Source organism: Aquila chrysaetos, chromosome 21 (genome assembly GCF_900496995.4).
Source record: "Aquila chrysaetos chrysaetos chromosome 21, bAquChr1.4, whole genome shotgun sequence".
Taxonomy (NCBI): Eukaryota; Metazoa; Chordata; class Aves; order Accipitriformes; family Accipitridae; genus Aquila; species Aquila chrysaetos.
This window is the reverse complement of record NC_044024.1, coordinates 16971641-16993831: the sequence shown is the minus strand read 5'-3', so window position 1 is coordinate 16993831 and position 22191 is coordinate 16971641. Positions and strand designations below refer to the sequence as shown.

The following is a 22191-nucleotide window of genomic DNA, read 5'->3' as shown; positions in this document are numbered from 1 at the left end:
AGCCAAAATAGCAGGTATGTTATGCTGAATGAGGCTTGTTTGGCATGTCTGTGGAATTTTGCAAGTGTTCCAGAAAGTCTTGTCTACGTTTCAAAACAGTAACAAAACCAGTCAAACTGCATGTTTAGGGGTTTCTCTACAAACACTTATGTAAACCCTTTATTTTGATAGCATAATCTAAGGTTACTGCTGTTTAGTTCCCCAGAACAGCATTCCTGTGAGGGTGAGATCCACATCACTGTCTGAAAGATAGTTCTGGGATACTTGTTGGAGGGAAGCATTTGATTTTCCTGGGAGAGTGGATATTAAAAGAGCAAAGTGGCTATGGTAACTTTCTTAGAAATAGGGATAATGAGGAGCAAGCATCCATGCTACTTTTGTGGCTTTTTAATAACGTATTCCTGCAATGTGTCAAATTATTGGGATGAAAAGGCAGCTATAAAAACTGCACCAGTGTCTCCTGCTGGTGCATACATATATTGCAAATGGTTTTTCAGATAAAAACTGGGAAGAGGACAAGCTGAGGCTCTTACTGTGGGAGAGGGAGAGACAGGTATTTCTCACTTTTGTGTAACTTACAGCTGAACACACAGAACTGAGTAATCTCTACGCAGAGGCGACATTAGACACGCGTTTTAAAGTGAGGATTTATGTCCAAACATACAACCATTTCAGGCTTCCGAAATGGAATGAGCTAGCAAAGGAATTGTTTCAGAGATGTGGGGAAGCCAAGCAAAATGTATAGTGATGTGTTTGTGTTTTACAGATACCTTCTGGAGCTTCCTCCAGGCCCATCAGTCCTTCATCCTCTGCCACTCCAGGGGCCCCGGGCTCACGAGGCAGCAGCTTTCTTCCCGTTGACTTCACCATCCCTGCCAGTCCCCTTGGCTGCCTGGACACGTCAGCAGCCAGGCACAGGATTGCCATAAACCCCCGGAAACAAAAAGGCTTTACCAACAAGAATCAGCAAACACCCCAGGTAAGTGTTTTCTGGAAAAGAATCACCTCACAGAAGGGAATGGATATGAATTTTTATTTATTATTTTAATTTTTTTTTTTAATTTTTTTTTCTCTCTTATCCTCACTCCTATACTTTTTCTTGGTTTTCTTCCATTGGAAGAAGGGAAACCACCTATTTTCCACCAACCAACCAATCAAAAAAGACTTGGGAGACTTCAGTATCATGGGAGCTGAAGACAAGTGCAACTTTGTTTTTTCATTTTTTAGCCAAAGAAGTTGTGGGTTACACTTTGTTTGTAAAAACATTCCTGTTGTTTGAAAAGCTAGTTTTCAGTTTTAAAGAAGCCTAAGTCTATTTCTACAAACAATTTCAGATTAGCTTTAACTTAATTCTTTGTATGTCAGAGGAAAGACTGAAGGACTTTGGGAAGGCATGTGGCTCTGCATGTGGGAAATTAGGATGAGATGCTTCTCATCCTGCCTTCTAGGAAACACGTTGTGAAGCTGAAGTTCACCAGATAGAAAAGGTTGTTGAGCTGGAGTGTGGCAGAAATAAAGAGTAACACAGAATGAGTGTAAACAGAATGAAGTTTTCTTGGAAACTTGGGCCCTCCAGCATCTTTGCTGGATATTCTTTGTGCTGCAGCTGGTACAACTACAGTGCTGAAGGAGAGAAGCTAATTGTGGAGTGTCAGTCAGCGATATCAGATTGATGATAATGTCTCTGGCTTGGTCTCTTCTATACCAAGCCATGTCTTAAAAACATACTTGTTCACTCAGAATATGTCAATCCCGGAATGTTTCAGATTCAAGAGAGATCAATGGGCTGCCTTTGACATTTTAAACACGAATGATTTTTAGGTTTTTAACTGGAATAGTACATTACCCACAGTGTTGGTAAATTACAGGATGAGGGTTTTGTGACTATGTTTTGAGTATTGATAAACGTGTCTGTGTATAAAATACAATTTTTGTGCATTATTCTTTAATTAAAATATCTTACTGCACCTCATTAGGTGGAACAGCTGGAAAATGAAACATGTCTTCCTGCAACTCCAGAAAAGAAGGGAAATTCAACAGAATTACTTGAGAGTGACCAGTATAAAAGTGATTGGGAAGGTAATGAGGACTTATTTTTTGCTACTTTGGGTGCTTGAACTCTTCTACATAAGGCTGACAGGACCTATTTGAATTGTAAGTCCTTTCAGACTAGGCATCTTTTGGTTTTATATCATAAAAGCAATCCTGGCTGCTAAAGTGTTATGATGGAAAAAGTCCTGTACTCCACTCAACACAGTGGTGCTGAAATGGTGAACTTTGAGGGCAGCATTAAAAAATACATGAGGTGAAAGTACCGTGTTCAGAAGTACCTGTGCTACACAGTTGGCTAGATCTCATTGACTGGGGATCCGAGTTCCTTGAAACTCCGAAAAACCTTAACCTCAGTGTTATATCTGCTATGTGTATAAGGTGACTTTAATTGGCTTGTGTTTACTAGATATTCCTTTGCCACCTCCCCCCTTATCATTTGAATAATAGCTAATTGCCAGGGGTGACACAATTGTAATTGTATTAATTGTAATAAAAAATGAAATTTCTCCAAAACAGCACTGAAGACTTTTCTCTTTAGCACTGCATTACAAATGCACTGGCTAATGGTAATGCTATAGCGTAGTGGGAATGTTGGCACTTTGTTGTCAGGGCAGACTCGGGACCTGATGCTGTCACACATCAGAGTTACTGTGTGTGCAGACACATCTAAGCTATCCAGATGTTTAGCAGCCCTGCTGGAGCTGCAGGAAGCAAAGCTACCTGATGCTGAGATGTTCTGCGTAAATACAGAAAATCCTCCAGATCATTCTAGACAGCCTTTCTAGGCATACACATGAAAAAATGTCTAGGGAAACCTGGCTAGTAGGTTTACAACTAGGCGCATGCACCGAAAAGAACTAAACAGCAACTGATTTGGTACACCTTAAGCAGAGAACAACTTTCAGTCATTCCTGGGATTAGATATGTTCAAACTAAAAACTTTATTAGTCTCCTCAGTGGGACAACTGATTTCTAAATACACTTTTGAGAGCTCTAGGCAATGGTGCCCAGACATGGGGAACTCATGCTAAATAACTGTACTATCTGGAATGAATTACTGATACAGATGGTGCTTGAATTGTAACCTTTAAGTGCACACTCTTCTCCTCTGTTTAATATAGGATTATCAGCCCAGGTGGGATATTGTGCAAAGGGAGGCAGTTCTAAGGAGACGCCAGGTGTAAAAAGTCCCACTGATGCTGTCTGTGACTCTCGTGATTCCACACTTGTGGCAGAAGACTCTTGTGCTTTGCTGCAAGAGGATGCATGCCTTTCAGACAGGGACCATCACTATAAAGCAGCTGCATCCCTTCTGAGACCTGAGCCTTCTCCAGTGAACCTGGAGGAACACCACAGTGCAAAAGTGTCATGCTGTTCAGATGAATCTGCTGATGAATTGAAATTACATCAGCAAAATACCAATACTGAAGTATCTGCACTTCCAAAATTGCAACAAATTGAAGGAGAAGCTGTTGTGTTTCCAGACATACTAGCAGCTGACTTGTTTAGCAATGGTGTGGAAACAGAGGGCATAAATATATTGGCAGATGTTGCACAAAGGTCCTCAGTAAATTCTGTGGACCCAAACATCAAAGACCAGGAAAAGGGGGATCCACTGTTTATTGGCAAAGTAGAAGCCTGCTTGGGTACTACTGAGAATCTTTCCAACCACGCTGTCTCAGATACTGCACCAAGCACTTCACAGATTGTGGTAGCCTATTCAGAGTCGTCTTCTGACATCAAGACAGTGGCTGTTTTGAAGGCTGAAAACAGTTCAGTAACAAGAAATGACAAGGAAACTTGTGCAATAACGGAATTTCAGTCATCCAAAGGCAATGCAGAAAAAAAAATAGACACTGCTGCATTGGTCTTGGAAGCAGGTTGCATGCTACCTCCCAGTAAATTGGAAGTATGTCTTAAAGCAGAAACTGTTTGTGTTTCAAAGGGTAACCAACGCAGTCAACAGGTCAACACATCATACAATTCTGAAAGACTTTCCATTGGATGTCTTGCCTCTTCAAGTTTGGCTGGCTTGAAGAGTAATATCTCTTCCGATGATGACAGTAAGGAGTACCAGATAAGCAGTACAGCTTCTCACAGAAAAACAGTGGATGATGGCCAATCTTCAGATGTAAATGTAAAAAGTCCACTGAAGACTGCTTCTGCTAAACCAGTCAGATTTACCATTGCACCAGCATGGCAAAGATCTCTCTCAGGGGGTTCAAATTCAAAGGAAGATTCCTATACCAGAAGTTCCCCAACGTCCCCTATAAGACCAGAATTGTTTGAAGGAATGACAAAAGAACACACACATTTTGATGCAGTCACCCAGGAATCAGCAAAAACCAACTCAGATAGATTTGATCGAGATTGTAAGGACAGTGATTTGCATTTGAATTCTTCTATGGAGTGGGCTGACCATGAAGCACAAAGTGTTGAAAACCCGTTTGGGGTCAGACTAAGGAGAACATCTTCTTTACTAAAATACCAGAATGAAAGCCGTGCTGAGTCTCCAAAGCTGATCCCCTCTGCTGTTCCCGCTGCTTCTTCTGCTTCAGTCAAGGAGGATCAGAAATCGGTGGGCACCGGGAAGCCACCTCCAGGCCTTCCTGTCAGCACAAAATCATTTGTTAAAAAAACAGATCTCCTACAAGACAAAAATTCTCCCAAGACAAGACCAGAAGAAGTGGCCAAGAAGCAAAATGGTCATAAACCTTCAGGTATTTATGCTGTATTTTTATCTAAACACTGTAGAAAACATTGGTTGTGTAAGAACCTTGGCAGAGTGGCAAACAAAAGATAAAAATCCTCTTGACGAGGATCGAATTCAGCCTTGAGTTCATCAGCACCATAATTTAATTGGCTTGATGATTTGGCTGGTCAAGAGAATTCTTGGTTTATCTTAACGAGGGGTGTGTTCCAGCAAGAATAACAACAGAGTAATAGCTTAAGGGCCTCTGAAACATTTCTGGTACAACCTACTTGTGCATATAGTTGGAATATTAACACGGCTTTTTAAAACTTGCTGCTGTTTTGTAGTTAATTTTCCAGATTGCAGCAGCTCAAAACTTAAATAAGAGTTGCATTAGGTGTGATTATTTTTTTTCTACAATCACTTAATTTAAAATATTTAAAAAGTGAAAAGGCAGCCTGTATTTTACTGCCTACATGAAAAAATAATGGTTATCATACTCATTTAATCTGCAATGTAAGGATGTTGTTTCAAAGGCAAAATCCGGTTCTCAATGATCTCAGTGGGAGTTCTGCCATTGACTTAAACGGAAGCAGAGTCAGGTCAAAAACTCCAGAATAAATAGAAAAACAGTTACTGCCAAGGACAAAATCATCAGGGAAGGTAATTTTATCTCCCCAGTGTTCAAAGGGTATTACAGATGCTGAAGGATTTAAAACACAAAACACTAGCTTTAGGCTGACTTGACCTAAATCCCTTCTTTACTTCAAAAATGCTTCTTTTGTAGAAAAAGTCTCCTCTCCGCATTTGGAAACTGCTTCCTCTGAACCAGCTTGGGTCTCCATGGCAAAACTAAAACAAAAGGGTTTCCAGGACCACCCTCTTGCCAAAGAACATAAAGCTGAAGACAAAGCTTTGACCAAAGTGGATCAAGAGGAGGTAGAGTACCAAGTAACATTCTATGGGTGTGAATCCTGCACCAGATTGCATGGGTACCTTTGCAAACTGTTCAGTATCATCTTCTTGGGAGGTGTGTTGTGAGCACTACCCAAAGAGAGTTTTTCAGGACTAGCCTCTAAAATGTATTGAGACAGACAACTGGTGCATGTGAGCAAACACGTGTGACTATACTGTCACAGTGATTAGTTTTAGAGCTGGATTCTCCTATATGTCCCTTTGCACTACTCAAACCTGAACTTTTTCAGAGCTTGCCTGTTGCCCAGAATGTATTTCTGTAGCCCAAGAGCTGCTTTGAGTTGCACTAGCTTCCTCACTGTTAGTGACCTACAGGCCGCATTCACTGTCCTGCTCTGGAGACTGCATACTGAACATTTGGCTTTTCCACTGACTCTTGCACAAGTTTCTTGTGCAGCTTGGACAAGTTCTTCAATTCCCCATCCATAAGAGGGAGGGTAACTTGCCTGCATGTGAAGTAACCCTGTATTTGTAGCAGCTGTCTTCCTTCTTGCCTTCTCCCTCCCTCCCTCCCACAGGATGTCCCCAACCATCCTTGTCTGGCTTTTGCTGCATTTCCAGGCTTAGAGGTGTTGCCAGGGCGAGCTTTATGAGTGCCAGTGGCTAGCAGGTTTCTTAGTTGCATTCTTTCCTTCTCTCCTCTCCTCGTTTTGTAGCAAGGGATCTGTGCTAGTGAGAACATACTGAAGAAGAATATGCCTTCCAGCTTGAGCTCTCAGGACAAGAAAATGCAAATGAAGACCAGTGTGTCTGCTGCTGCAGGTATTCTCTTTCTTTACATCTTTACATAGGGGCTACAGTTTACACCAGTAAGTGGTATGGGTGGCAGGTAATGGGGAGAGACATCTACCTTTCTGATAAACAGCAGACTTTATGTAAGGCCTGTTCAGACTATAGTTTGCGTATAAGTCGATGTATTGGCTTGCTCACTCAGCAGAGAAAGCAAGTGAGGAACTTTTATCTCCACTGCCGGTTCATGGAATGGCATATAAACAGTATGGTGATTTATTACTGGCAAAGGTCAGTACTAAAGAATAGCAGTTGAAGTTGGAGAGTGTCCAGAAGAGAGCAGCAAAAAAGGTCAGGTCTTCTAGATCTCCAGTCAGCCAGGAAATACTGATTGGAGTGGATTTGTTTAGTCTAGAGAAGACAACTTAATTTGCTGCAGAGGACAAGACTAGTCTTTATGCCCTGTATAAGCTTAAAATGCATCAGGGGAGGTTTAGCTTAGACATTAGGAGATTCTAACAAAAAGAGTGGTAAAGTGCGGAATAGCATGGGTTGCTTACAGAGTGTGTGCAGCTTCCATTGCTGGATGTGTTTAATAGAAAAACATGTTTCAAGAATAATTTAGGTAGAGTCAGTTCCGCCCTCAGGTGAACACAAAGGCTCGGTGGCCCCTCTCCTGCCCTGGTAGCTGTGATTCTCTATAAGAAAGATGCAGGGGAAGAGTGTGACTCAGACATCGTGACTCACATACCTCTTCCAAGGCTACTGCTGGGCTGCAGCTTATCCCTCCCTGCTTACTCAGTGTGGTGCCAAACCTCAGAGGCATGATCCAGCTAGATATAGATAAGCCAGTTCTTCAGCTGTAAAAGCATATTGTGCTAGCTGAAAGCTATTGATTTCAGATACTGCCTAAGAAGATAAGAAATGCCCCACTGTGCGAGAGCAGTGGCTTTTCCGTTCCAGGTTCCTGTTGCTGACGCTGTCAGCAAGAGATGCTGTCTAGAGAGAGTGCATGCACCTGGCCACTTACTTTCCCCTTATAATCCACCAGCATCCAGAATTGTTGTATTAGAGATATTAGGGGGTGTCTCTGTGCCTGCTCCCTGTAGTAGTTGTTTGTAGAGCTGTTACCCATTTTTGCATCTACAGGTCCTACGAAATAAGCTTTCTACCTTACTACAGGTAGCTGACCAGCTGAGGATGTGCACCCATACAGAGGGTCTGATGTCAGTTGCCAGCCTAACTGTGTGTGTGTGATTAAAATACAATAGTTTTTAAAAAGGATTCTGTTACAGGCCAGCTTTGTCTTATGGTTTTAGGTGCAAAGCGAGAGATGAAATGTAAACAGGCCAAGATTTTTGCTTGGATTAGAAGGTCTTCCTTTGAAAGGTTGGCACAAACAGACTGGATTTCTGTGTGTTGAATCATCTAAACCTTGGAAGCCCAGCAGCCTTCAGTCAAAATTCAGAACTCCACAAAGTACTCTGCTACTCATTTACTAGAACTTACACCACTTGCAGTCTTTGCAGCAGAATTACAAATTTTTCTGCATCATGTCTTCCCAAGAATTGGCCTTGTTTCCTCACATCCAATGACTGTTTCCCCCCTCCAGCGATAACATTTATAGGCGTATTCTAGTCTCCCACTCCTTGAATATCACAAAGAGCTCTGACCAGTGCTGATGTTTAAGGAAAACACTACTCCTCTACTGCTCAGAAAACCATGCCCTATTGTTTAGGAAATGTTCAGCACTGTCAGCACATGAGTAGGAAATTGGGAATCCCAAATGTAAACTCTCCTCTGATTTGGTTCCCATTAGCACAGCCAGCAATTTGTCTAGTTGAAGATGCTGGTTGTGGAAAGGATGTAGATTTAATATCCAGAGGAGTTATTAATTTGGATCATGCTTTTTGGCTTATGTTAACTGTTAGCAGTTTTCTTCATGGATGGTTGAGGTTTTCTGTGCAATTGCATACATCCTGCACACAACAGCAAGAGCCAGGATAGCTCAAAGTCAGCTAAGTTTGGAATAGAATTCCAAGAAATCAGATCCTTACTTTACTGTGTGTGACTGTTTTGTTACTGCTGCGTGGCAGCCCATGTCATAACAAAGGGAAGATTACTTAGCTTGCCTCTTCTCTCTCCCACTTCACCCTAAGCATGGTCAGGTTTGTCCCAAAGCCTATGTTCCTTCAAATAGGCATGAGCTACTGTTTTTGGGTTTTGTTTTACCTTGTGCTGTTGGGAGCATGCAAAGGGCTTTAGACTCACTTTTGCTTATTACAAAGAAGGAAGTCTCCTAAAATGTGAAAATTCATTTCCAAAATCAAAATTTCAGTAACACTTGAATGCATACATCACCTTAGATACTTCTGAAAAATTTGCTGTATATGTAGAGCTGCAGCCTGTTTTTAATGGATAGTATACTTCCTCCAGTGTTCCTAATTATAGCTTGCCTCCTGCAAGAGCTACCAATGAGCCAGGATTTTTAAAAGACCAGAGACCTCCTGAGTGGAGATAGGGAACTTCTTTGGCTTTGCTCAGGGGTGTGACTGATGGAGCTGATGAACATTTTCCATTGATTTCAGTGCAAGCAAGCTCAAGCTTTTTGTACTTAACATTGCTCAAGTCCCCATGTGGTCTCTGTTCTTGTGCTGGAGCACAGCAGCCTCATCATGCCTGCCACATGCCACGCACAGAGTAATCAAGTATGAGAAAAAATTTGAATTTTCTCAGTATGACTTACACACAGAAATGAGATACTGCCTGGGTTGAAATGGATGGAGAGAGCATGATGTTGAAAGACTTGTGAACCATGTCTTGAGAAATGAGAGAGCTGCGTCTGTTCAGAGCTGTATTCTGGAATGGGAAGCCCCATTCCAGGCTGTCTGTCTGAAGACATTAATCTTGAAAATTTTCAAACAAGATGGTTGGAAGAGGCCTTTTCTAAATAGTAACTGAAAGCCATACAGGGGTTGTTATCTGTATTCCTCCATCCTTTGTGAGGATGACAGGCTTGTGTTAGGCTTCATGAACAGGAACATTTAGCCCCACCAGAATCCTACCTTCTTGGCTTACAAGTCCAAGAACATAAAGCACTGGTTTAATCCCTACCTGGTATTTAATAATATTGCTGGAGCAATATTTGTGCTGGCAGCGAAGACTGAAAAAAAATCTTTAAGACTTCTCAGTGTTGAAAAACATATACCAGTTACTTTTAACCCCACAGCAAGCCTGGGGTGATCCTTGCCTTGCAGATATTTTGTTTCCATTTTCCTGCATACTCAGGAGTCTTATTCCTAGCTTTTCTTGCACTCACAGAGCAGAATAAGCCTGTGGAACACCTTGCTGTGCACTGTCATGGAAATTAAGAGTTTGAAAAGATTAAGAAATGAGTTAGCCAAGAATATGAATTATAAAAATACCTGGGGCTATAGTCTCCACACGCTTGAAGAATTTTGAAGAACTTCATTTATCAGGGGTTAGACACTTGCTGTTGGGACTGAGGAGAAGATTCTTTTATGGGCAGATTATTCACTAACAGCTTAGTATCAATTTTTCCATTGCAACAGCTAGTCCTCGCCATTGTTGTAGCTGGACCAGATAGTGCTAGCGATACCCAGTTTAATAATTCCTCTGACTTATTTTTGAGTCACAAACATTCTGGGCTGTAAAACAATTGCTTTAGAGAGAAGGAAATATTGGCAGAAACTAAGTTTTTAACTCTCTAGCCTTCTGATGAGTGATGGATATCTTGTTGTTGGCAGGTAAAGTTGGACCTATTGCTCAGGAAGCATCTGTGATTCCTGCTGTTGAAAAGGAAGCAAGACACTCCTCTAACCTGCCAATGACACCATGCAGCCCTGCTGAACCACCGTGGCTATCCCTGGCCAAGAAGAAAGCCAAAGCATGGAGTGAAATGCCCCAGATTGTACAATAGCAAATGACATAAGCATCTTTCTTTGTATTGCCAATAGCTGCGTTAACTCCATTTAATCCCTTCTTTACTGTGACAATTTTTTTGAGAAATAAGAGCCTTAAAACTTCTGATCAGACTGTTGTATGTAAATACACAATGAAGAAATGCCATCATAGGCTTAATTTCAAGTATTAGGAAGCTGAGCATTTCCTACTACCAAATACTAGGAAAACTTGGTCAATTTGTTATATCCTTACACATCTGACAGTGATGTTCTAAGAAGACATGCTTCAGGCTTTTGAAACATTTCCCTTGCAAAACATGTTTTTAAAGATTCCACAGACCATACAGTATTTTGTGCAATGTGGCTTTGGCTAAGAAATTAATGTATGCTATAAAATAGATATAATGCTGGGCACTGACACATCATGACTCATGGGCATTGATGTCATCACACTTCTTTGTCTGATGCCTACTGGGACGGGCAATCTGACTTTGCTTCTGATTGTTCATGGATCTGTTTTGTGATAGCTATAAGATCTAAACAGCATTGTGAGTTGGAGTAATTCTTGCTTTTGGGTGGTTTGAAGTCACAGCGCTGTGGGTCTTGTGCTTTGCTCATTGATGCCCACTGGAATGGCCCAGAGCCACATACCTGTTCTCTCCCATGCACTGGAAAACCACCACACTCTAGCCTATACTCTGCTTTTGGTTACACCTTTGGAAATCTGGAATAATTTGGGCATTCTACCAAAACCAAAATCCTTTAATTATGGCAAATAGTGATTTATTTTTTGTGAGATTCCTCAGCCAGTTGTCTCTCTTAAAGAGCGTGTTGGGGATGGGAACTATTTGCTACCTAGAAGGTGGCATCTTGTTTTCAACAAATGCCACTCTACTCTCCATGTTCATGTGGATGTGTATTTAGTCAGTTGTATTTAATATTAGTGATAAAAGGGGCATCTGCTTTCCTCCTTGCCTCATCAGTCTTTAGCCAGTAACTCAACATCAGTCTAAGAATGTGCAGCTGGGAAAGGATTATTCTCTCAGGACCTGGCCTTGCAGTCGCTTAAGTTGACAGAAGTTTTGCTATTGACTTTGAAGGAAGCAGACATTTGAAAAAGAAGCTTTGTAAAATTATGTTAGTGGCTTACATGGCAGTGGCACTTACCGGTCCTTTTCAGTTTTTGCAGCATTGCACATTTATGTAGTTTTTGTTTACAGTCAGTGCAAAATTTGAAGGCTGACTTGGCTGATGGAGTTCAGTTCCCAGTTTTTAGCTGGGAAGTTGGTAGGTATTTTTAAGGAAAATTTTATCTATTGATAGGATTAACTGCAAAACAAAAAATTTGGTTTCAGATCAGCTCAAGCAAGACTTTAATCTTCCAGTCTTGGCCTGAATTTAATATGTAGCTCTTGCAATTTGAAAGCAGTATTAATTAGGAGCTAGACTGTGATTTTTTTTTTCTATATAGGTGGAAACTTACTCACCCAAGTAGGCTCACTGAAGCTATAGATGCTGTTTATTTTGTACTAACACCAGACAGAGTAAGAGTTTCACATTGGCTTGGTAATCCATGCCTATTTTACTACTTGTTTTTCTCTATTTTAGGAAGCATATCTTCTCTTACAAAGAACTGAAACATTTGTATTTCTCTGAAACTTTTGAGTGTAATGGAAATGAACACACTCAGCTTTGATTCCTGAAGTTTTATACAGCTGCCATCCCATCACAAGCTTACTGACCCTGTGTAAAATATGTGCATTTCTATACTCAGCAAGCTCTCTTCTCTTTTTATTAGTGTGGATTGTGATACTTCACCCAAAGTACTGCAAATTATACTATAATCTCTCTTTCCCAGTGTTTGCTTTTGATCTTAATATTGTTTCTGTCTTTTATGTTTGGTATGTATATATGTTTTTGTAATCCTTGTCTTGATGAAACCCCTTTTGTATTCCATTCCCGTATTTGGTTTACAATTAAATGCTGTTGCCAGTGATGATGATATAATTCCTGGGAAAAGGAGAGTGGTAGATGGCCTTCATTCATTAAGGAAAAAATAAAAAGAGGTCTTTGGTCAATATAGACTCTATATATGGATATACTGCATAGATCTTGTTTTGAGATGATTTTGTGTGGCCTAGGACTGATCACCACAGCTGGTCAGACTAATGGACTTTTCTAAATCTAGCTATTTAAAAGTTGAAAACATCACCAGAGAGCTGATGGCTCTCCTTTTTGTTCTGGAGTTATTGCTTCTTTCAGTACAGGGTTGGCTTGAAGGCTAGCACTTGTGGTCGCAGGAAGCCTTGTAAATGCTCGTTTGAATGTGTTTTGGTATTGCTAGTCAGCTGCTGTAAGACATTTTGGGGTTGCTTTAAAAAAGAACACGTGAGAATCATGTGGTGTTACATTTGAAATTTACTTGCCTTCTGGATTTCTGAAATCAATGTTTTCAAGTTTCTCTCTGCAACCAAGAGAAAAAAAAGCATGTAGAGAAAAAATCAAAACTGAGCCTCATGTAATCACAAGACTTTAGAAGATGGGGTTTTAAGATAAACATTGAAATATCAGTGATTTATTGATGCATTTGTAGAAGTTGGTAGCTCTGTTAGCATGGCTTTGATTTCCTGTCGTTCTAGTGTAGCTTTTAGGTGTTCGATCAGTGCAAATAACTAATCTAATAAGCTCATTTTGGGTGATTATTTCTAGACATAATCACTGTCTTTGAAAATAAGCTGTCTTGAAGTGCAGAGTTCATGGCAGAATGTCACTGTGAGGTTTTATGGCTCAGGATCTTTAGTGGAGGATGTACAAAGGTGTCCCTGAAATTCCCTGTGCACAATACAGTGACTGGGGTTTCAGCTGGCCTTGGTGCTGCTGTGTGACAGCAGAGGGTGCTAGTGCCATCCCCCAGGAGCGCAGAAGGGTTCTCGGTGTTACAGAAAGCAGATTTCAGTATGCATTTATATGTGCGCTATTACAGCAAGGAGACCGGAGGCTTTCATTAATGCAGAGAATTATGCATTATTCCATTAATGCAGAGAGGTCTCTCTGAAAGAGAGGTCTATTTCTATTTGTGATTTGATGGAGGTTTTGGAGCTATAAAGTGTGGGGAAAAAACCTTTACCTTGTTGTTACAAGAAGCCCCTGAGAATTGGTGACGATGATGGGGAAAGGTAGATTACATGGTGAGTTCAGTCCTGCAGTGAGGCCATGCAGGAAGATATGTGAACGTGTCCCAAAAGATCATTGCAGTTTGGCGTTTTAATGCTGCTGCTTAGAACAGCAGCTGCCTGGCTGGAGGTTGATCTTCATCCCAGCCAGGTGTAGAATTTGATGGTTTTATGGAGGAGGTTAGAGAGACAAACAGCAATTTGGCAAGCACCTAGCTGTAGATTATGGAGATTCCTTTTGCTGTAACAGTGAGCTGTAAAGACTTGGGCCAAAAGAGAATCTGTTATGTTATCATCCAGCTGGTAATTAAGTGGGTTTGTGGACAAGAGGGAATGAGTCAGTTTAAATGAGGGAAAAAGACTCCAAAATTTCCAAAGCTACACAATTCTGCTCTAGCACAACACTGACAACACTTTTATTATGAGAATCTTGTATACACATCTCCTTAAAGAGAGCCAAAGAACAAATTCTAAAATTCAGATATAACTGAGGAACCAGTACTCATTTCAATTACCATACTTAGAAGGAAAGTCTTAGAATAATGAGGAAAGACTAACCCTATTGAAAACACTAAACAGTAGCCCTTTTCATGTTAGAAAGTTTGGATAGAGAGGGGCCCCCTAACTAGGATTACATTATGTCTTTTTCAGTGCTGTAGTCTAAAATATTAAATGCAGTTTGTTCTGAAGTATTGCAGTAGAAGTTCTCAGCTTAGAAAAGCTGTAATTCCTGAGTTCGTGCCACCTGCTCTGTTAAGTGCTTTTGAGATCAATACAGGAAAGATATTAGCCTGTGAAGACACTTTGTCCTTTAGAGCTGCTACTGGAAGGTGATAGATCTGAAGGATACTGGTAATGAGAGATTAGCAGCCTAATAAATAAGGCAAACATCTCTCTCTGTCTTTTCCTCTAGTGTGTGTTAGCCTACCTGTGTTTTTGTTAGAGATTTATCCTGGTTATAAGATTTGACAAACTTGTCTCATCAACCGTCACCAAAATGTTAGTAATAATGATGTGGAACCTCTCATATTTGGGGAATCTGAGCACCTGTTTAGGATTCTGACCTTGATTTCTCGCTTGCTGTAGTTGTTGCGTTCTGTGTCTTCTATGTTGTCAGGAAGTATTGCACCCAAAGCATCAATATTTGTTACAGGCTATTGTTGTTACGGTCTGGGTTCGTTCTTGGTGCAGAGGTTGAGTGAAAACTCTGGTTTTCATTGAAAATGTTTTTTAATGTCTTTTATGGAAGTAGGCAGGTGAAATAAACTGTGAATTCTGAACTTGGAACACAAACCCATGGGTCTTCCCAGAACAAAAAGGTTGCTCAGGTATTTCCAGCTGGATGGATGAAGGGGCATGGCTGGATAAAGGTGAATGACTAGGGAAGATTGAGAGTTCAAGCTGAGAAACAAAAGGCTTAGAGTGGGAAGCTACAATTCAAATTACTTTTCCATAGTGGGTTGTGTCTAAGCCCAAGGAAGGGTATTGGAAGGGGCCTTTAAGTAGTGAAGCTCTTCATGCGTCTCTTCTCTCTGCACATGGGGAAGCAGAACTTCATATGTTCTTGTAAATGAATGGACATACATCAAAGATGTTCACTGCCATCCACAGCTTTTTTTTTTTTTCTCCTTTCATTCGATGCAGTCCGTGCATTTCCACTTTATGTGGTCCAGGAGAGGTAACGCTTTGTTACCTGACCTCATTCCTTATTCTGAACCACATTAAGCAGGTGAGTACCTTGACTGCACTGCAAATCAAAGCATGTTGTGACTTGCTGGTCAAATCCACAGCAGTGCAGCACTTTAAATGGAACTGCTGTATGATCTGTGTGTTAAAAATGCAGCTTCTCAGAAGTGAGCGAAGCCAAAGTTGAGCAGCTTCACCTGACTTGAGGGGCAGATTATTGACTATGGAAAATGTGAGATGCTATTATTATTCTTATTGTGCTAGGAGAGATTTAATAATAAGCTATTTCAATAGCTGTTTATTTTTTAGAGGCAGTTAAAAGAGGAAAGATCTAGAGGCAGATTATTTAAACAGGATTATTAACTGTCAATTCTTTGACTGATCTATAAACCAAGTTAGTCACTAAACAAGAAACAGGTATGAAAATGGCTGAGGTGTGGAGTATTTAATTGATATAATTTTGTATGATGTAGAAATGAAAAGGCAGCAAGAAGGGATTGATTGACATAAATAACCTAAATGGAAAAGGTTTTTTGGTACCTGAAACTCTTGTTCCAGCCTTTCTTCTATCTGCCTCAGAATAGTTCTGTTAAAAAAAACATAGCTTCTCTCTCTAAGCATTCTTACTTTTCATTTGTGGGTTCAAAACCCCTTGTTACTTAACCTGTTTTGTAGTCAGCCATATTTTACAGAAATCTGATGAAAAGCTGACAAATCCAAGATCACATACGTACCAATACTGGCAATGCTGCCTTGTTCAAAGTTCACCCTAACCTACTTTGTTAAGCTAATACTTCATTACATTTTTTCCTATTATACTATTCTGGCTCCAAATTAGTTTTGATTCACAGGTATTTTTCCAACACAGAAGGGTGAGGTTGATTGCTTTAAAATTAGAGGCTTTCCGCATTGCTCAGGAATATGTTTCTGTGGCATTGAGGTAAGTTTTTCCAAGTTACACAGTAAGCTCATTGTAGCAACTGCAGCAATGTATGGGAAAGGGTCGAAGTCCTGGGGCTGTGTTGTGTTTCCATAGCGTTTAAATTACATGCAGCAGCCTTCCCTAATGATGTCATTGGCACCGTTGAGAGCTAACAAAGCAGGAGAAGATGTTGCCGGCTGGCTCCTAGCGAGTGCGTTGTTCCTGCTGTGCTAAATACCTATGTCATTGGTGACGTGGGCAAATGGAGTAAAGTGACAGTCATTGAGAAGCAATGGAGGGGTGATGTGCCCCCCAAAGGCGCAGCATTTTACTAGTTGTGCATGTGGGATGAAATAACTTCATTGGACTTCGTGAGCTATGGAAGTATGTTTTATTCATACAGGAGTAAATAAAAGTGACTTTTCTGACACAGCTAGATGTACGAATTGGGATATATCTACATTAAACTAGAGCTGTGTTTTAAAGACAAGAGGCGTTTTCTCAGTTTGGATCCTGAATCATACATATTTCAAAGAGGAGGAATATATATCTGTTTTAGTAGAGTATTTCATTGGTAAAGGGAGTTCTACCCAAAGATGAGTGACCTGATCTGTACTTGCATGAAAGGAAATCAGAATAGAGCCTCATTTTATGTTTTGGGTTTTTTTTTTCCATTTTGACAGGACAATTTATTACATAAGCATTCTTAATGTTACGATCCTTTATAAAAGTAACTGTCTCCATACTTTACATTGTTTATAGAACAAGAACTTTGGCTGTGAGAAGTACTACATATTGTCATAGAATAATAACTGTGAATATGTACATTGCATGTAAAATGCTAGAAGAATCAACATTGGTTTTTACTTGCTGTTTATTTAATAGTTTCAGAGCATGACTTGCTACTAACGCCCAAATTCTGCAAAGTACTCTAGCATGGATCAGTATGGGCTGAGGCTTGTACTGACCATGTGTGGCCTGTTGAAAGGTAGACTACAGGTCTAGTCCTGTTGTTGACTGGCCACAGTGGAAATTGGATTTGGCCCCTCTTAAGAGATGTTTAAGCAAAATGGAACAAAATCTTTCAGAAAAATGTGTTATTTTTTTGGTAGTCAATCATGTCATGCAAATTCAGGCAATATAACTTGGGGGTTAAAATGTCATGGGCTGTTGTGACAAAGCGTAATGTTGCAATCTGGAGTCCAACCACCCTTGGATGGGGGAAAAGTTGGGTGTTACCACTTGCTCCTGGGAATCCAGGTCTGGTAACCAGGTTGGTGTGGCTTTGGTGCTGTCATCAGTCTAACACCTCGAGGAGATGTGTTTGGCTTAGACTTGCTGGGTGTGAAGGTCTTCACTTATTCCTGGGTAATGCACCCTCAGTTGATGTTACCTGAAGGATCTCATGGCATCAGTCAGAAGTTCCAAGCAAATGCATCTCCCCTAAAGCCAAGTTTGATAAGTCACTTCTGAGAGTCTTTGAAATCCAGACAAAGAGTAGCTGCTCAATGCAGTGTGCTTGCATCTGTGCCAACAGGCACCCAGCTCTACAGTACATTTTGCTTTACTTTCAGACAGAAGCTCCCTACTGCAATACATCAAGAGAAATATTTGTGCAGCTTCAGTTTAGGGACTCTCATGAGTGAGCTGCTGCCAGTCGTTGTCCAGATGTGATCTCTGGTGTCTCTCATAGTATGTTTAATTAATTTAGTTCAGTGGGTTTCCTGCAGCACAGGTGGCCTTATGACTGCATGCCGCTGATTTGGCCCAATAGTTTCAGTTCACATGTAGCGACAGTCTCATTTGCAACTTCACCAAAGTCACTGGAATTGACTGGAATCAGGTGGGTATGTAATTTGTTAATGCTGGTTTATATCTTGTTCCATCCTTTCTTATGGATTTCTCCTTTGAAGGCAGCGGCTCAAAAATGAGATGATAACAGACGTACTGCCGTGACTAATTCATTTTTAGAGCATGCCACTCCTTTAGAAAGACAGTTTGTATCCCTGGAAAGCTAGTGACGTAGCAGAGGGAGCTGGGATGGAGCAGTGGGATGCCTGGACCCCTCTGTGGAGCCTTCAGGTAAGCCAGAGCCTGTTCCCCTCCCTGCTTCACCTTCTCTGCCCTGGCCAGCAGTGCTGAAACCTGGCTTGGGTGCAACGGGGTGAACCAGGGGGTTGGCACGTCCAGCCCTGCGCTGGGGCTGCTGTGCGTACCAGAGTCTGAGCCAGCCTTGAGCTCTGCTGCTGCGGGAGGGCGGCAGCGCCTGTGCCCGGCTGAGATCAGTGGCTTGGCTTCCTGCAGGCACGCTGCAGGCTGCTGCCGTCTCGCAGGCGCAGAGCCTTGACATTTATATACCCTCCCCTAGTGTTTCCCTTGCTGTGCTGATGTAACCAAGGCCATTGCATAATAACCTGGTCTTCAAAATGAATTTCTCATAGCTTTTACCATGGGAAAGAAGTTGAGCCAGCAATGCTAGTGGTGTCCAGAGTCGGAGTTGCTGGAACATCTGATTTCTTTGCCTTGGACAGGCAGCTTGTCAGTCTTCTCACTGTGCTTGATAATGGGAATTTCAGAAGCGTGCGCACACACTTTTGTGTTGACTGAGCAGATAAACCCAACAATTTCCCAGACAGAACTGATAGTTTTGCTAGACTTTTGCATTTGTTTTTATTAACAGTATGGGTCTGTAACCACAGTACTGCAATCAAAGATTTTTTTTTTTCAGGGAGTGACTTAAACAACAACAGACTTTATGCAATTTTCCAAAGAAATGCGAAATAACAAGAAGGATTTCAGTGCTAAGTGGCGCTTTGGGCTTTCTTTCAGATCTTGGGAACAGCTCTGTCAGTCAGGAACAAATCTACTAAAGCCAGTGGAATTAGTTTGGTCTAAATAAGATTATAATTGGGCCTTTTTGTTTCTGCATTGCTCAAAAATAAATCTCAGTAAATAACTTGGGGTCAAGTCTCCTCCTGGCTATGCCAGAACTGTGCTGAAGTTGGGGGAAATTGCCCCAAATTCACACTGTCTGATAGTCTACAGTGAAAAAATGGTTGAATAAATATGCGTTTCCTAGGTAGCCCTTTCAGAACTTGACTTGTAATTAATAGCTGTTTCTTACTAAAAATACTATTTTATTGGCTTCTTTGAGTTCCTCGATGTCACTGCAGACATTTCTTCCACTGAACTTTCACAAAGTGGGAGATTTCACAGGCGGACCATAGCTAACTTGGTTCACGTTCAAAGCTGTGGGGATGTGAGTTGGCACCAGACTGGGTGCCACCACGTGTCATCTGTTGTACAGTATTACTGATGTAACGCAGTGCCTGTGGCGTAATGGCTTTTAAGTTAGAACCGACTGACGTCTGCCTGACTCTGAGAGAAAGCAGAGCAAGCTTGCATCTCCCTGCAAAGCACAGTGTAGGCATTTCCACAGTCATTCACAGAATGTTCTTCATTTATGTTTACATTGATGGTGGACCCAAGATAGAAAGCTACATTTTGAGCTAGACATAAAGTTCTCCAGAGTTCAGCAAGTATATGATTAAGGTTTTGGTTCTGTGTGTTGTGGAATTGTAATTCAGATGCGCTGCTCTGGTCCAGATCAGGATCTGAACTCTCTCAAAGCTTGGGCATATTTGGTGGATTTTTTTTGTTTTTAAACCCATGCAATTTTCTAGCTCTTATAAACTGTGTTCATTTTGGACTCAGTCTGTTAATGTACAGCCTAATAGCAGAATAGCTGCTGCTATCAACATGTAATCATAAATATTTGTATTAATAGCCCAAGCCTGACATTCTGACTTTAATTAATCTGATTATGTTTAATAACAAATTGTAGTAACAATTTAGACATATTTTTTAACTGGTGAAGCTGCCAATCAGTTTTGCAAAATGGCATTCAGTGGGCTAGGGATTTACCTTGCTTGAAGGCAATGTTAATCCCTGGCTAAAAAGATTACTATCTTTGTATTTCTCAGATCATCAAACTAATCTTTTTTTTTTTTTTTTCGTAGTGCAGTGAAGTATACCATTATTGGTTTGGAAGAAATTGATTTATGGAAAATGATTCCTCTACCACATGAAAAATAGTTCTGAGGTAGGTCTTAATTTATTTTGGCTTTCTGAAGTCTTTGAATTGATCAGTTAACAACTATGCTTAAAGCACAAAAATTTAGCTAAACTGATGAACCTGTGACCATTTATTGTAGCAGAAGTAGTGAAGTGCCTGTGTGTCTAAAGCTGGCAGACCAATTTTGTCTAGCTAGGAAGGGCTGAAAATAGGAAGCTGGTTTCCATTCTGGTTTCCCTGAAGAGTGTGTGTGTTTTGGCTCCAAAGAAGGCAAGGAGTAGACATTGAGCTTTTGTCTTGTTTTTAGGATATGTCCCACTTTGCTCTTACCTGATACCTTGTTAAACTTGCCCAAGGATGTTTCCTGGGACATAAAAGGGATGTAAATTTGCCTCCTAGCACGGGCTTTCTGTAGAAGCTTGTCCAGCAGCTTTTCTGCTCTTGTGAGACAAGACTTTGTGAGACATGCAGGTCCATGCAGGACTTTTGGGTGTTTAACTTTGACCAATATGAAATGAAGGTTTCGCATTCACTGCCTTTGCTCAACTATCACTGATGCAACCTGCCTCCACAGAACAAGCCCGACGTAAACTTTTCTTAAAGGATTGAGGAAAAAAGTTGGTCTCTGGCAATGAAATGCTGTTTTTATTTTAGGCATCTCAATGTATGAGTGGGGAAAGTAATCTGATTAGCACATTTGCTAGAGAAATGAACCAATGGGAAGGTGAAAATATTAATAAAAGACAGAGTTGATTTATACTCAAACTGGCCTTTAAATTTGCAGTATATGCTGTAAGGACATGCTTATATAACCTCTATTTCTATTCATAAAGGTTTATGTGGGTCTATATTGAATTATGCATTTAAAATTAATCCACTGAGGCAGCCCACTGAGATGCCACTTCTCATTTAGTAACTGCATTAAGGACTTTGTGCTTCATTTAGAAACTGTGAGAAGCTTGCTTTGTGCTGTGGAGAGGAACTGGCCTGCCAGATTCAGACGGGCTATTATAGGGGGTTTAAAACAACCATCTCTCTGTCTTTCTCTGAGTTACCAGTAAAACTCTATTCTTGACTCGTGTGACCCGACTCATGCAGCTTGGCTGAACCTGACAAACCCAACTGACTTGTGTCAGATTCTTAGAAGAGATTAATGAAGATTTTCTTCAGGGGTTGGGAACAGCTGATTCTGCCTTTGCAAGGCTGTGGGGACCCAGAATGAACAGACGCACACATTAGGTTTTTATACCAGCAGCTGTAATTCAAGTTTATTAAGTGCCTTGTTTGTGTAGTTTTCCGGTTCCTCAGGCATTGCAAAAGGGTCAAGAGCTCTTCTAGATGTTTACATGGATTTTGTTCTAAGAAATCTTAGGCTCTTATCTCTTCTTATCTGCATTCTCCAAATTGCAATTCTGCTTTTAAAATGGCTGCAAAATGGTATTGTGAGGCTCTGTGTCATGTCTGAATTAAACTTCTTTAGCTTAAAAATAAAAGCATACCAGTTCTGCATATTCACATTGTGATGTAAAATACAAATTGAGATATCTGCATGGCCTATCTCATTCATCATGAAAAATCACTTGTTTTGGGAATGACTGCCTTCATTGACTCTGGGCAAACCTGTTGTCTTCCTATTCTGCTTTTGGTTGTTACTGTTTTTATTATTAAGTTAGTGCTTTGTGGCCTTAGTATAAAAAAACCTATTAAACGTGTAGCAAGCCTTTCAGTTTGTATTTCTCATTCTGTGAACTGTGGTCATACTGCCGAAGTATTCAAGTGTCTCCTGAATATTTAAGTTAATTTTGTGAATGCTGAAACTGAAGAAGTTTGCTCTCATACAGAGTTGTGTACCTTCTCTTCCATATCTCACAATGCATCTGTCCCCCCCATCCCTTGTGCCGTCCACTCCACATTGCAGCTAGTCCAGAGGCACCTGGAAGTTCACCACCTCGTGTGTGTGTGTG

General features: G+C 40.8%; 1 protein-coding gene across 10 annotated transcripts in view; it reads left to right on the top strand.

Annotated features, from left to right (window-relative positions):
• KIAA1210 (KIAA1210 ortholog) overlaps window positions 1–21950 on the top strand; it is a 54127-nt gene extending 32177 nt beyond the window's left edge. For 9 of the 10 annotated variants that reach the window (XM_029997032.2, XM_029997030.2, XM_041119026.1 and 6 more), the window contains 8 exons: window positions 767–979; window positions 1977–2079; window positions 3174–4772; window positions 5532–5683; window positions 6376–6481; window positions 10216–15273; window positions 20172–20254; window positions 20535–21950. In XM_029997032.2, coding sequence (XP_029852892.1) covers window positions 767–979; window positions 1977–2079; window positions 3174–4772; window positions 5532–5683; window positions 6376–6481; window positions 10216–10388 — 2346 coding nt within the window. In that variant the 3' untranslated portion in view covers window positions 10389–15273; window positions 20172–20254; window positions 20535–21950. Of the gene's footprint in view, window positions 1–766; window positions 980–1976; window positions 2080–3173; window positions 4773–5531; window positions 5684–6375; window positions 6482–7630; window positions 7696–10215; window positions 15274–20171; window positions 20255–20534 lie in introns of those variants that run through there. The other variant, XM_041119027.1, reaches the window with a different exon arrangement.
• Window positions 21951–22191: the final 241 nt, after the last annotated feature.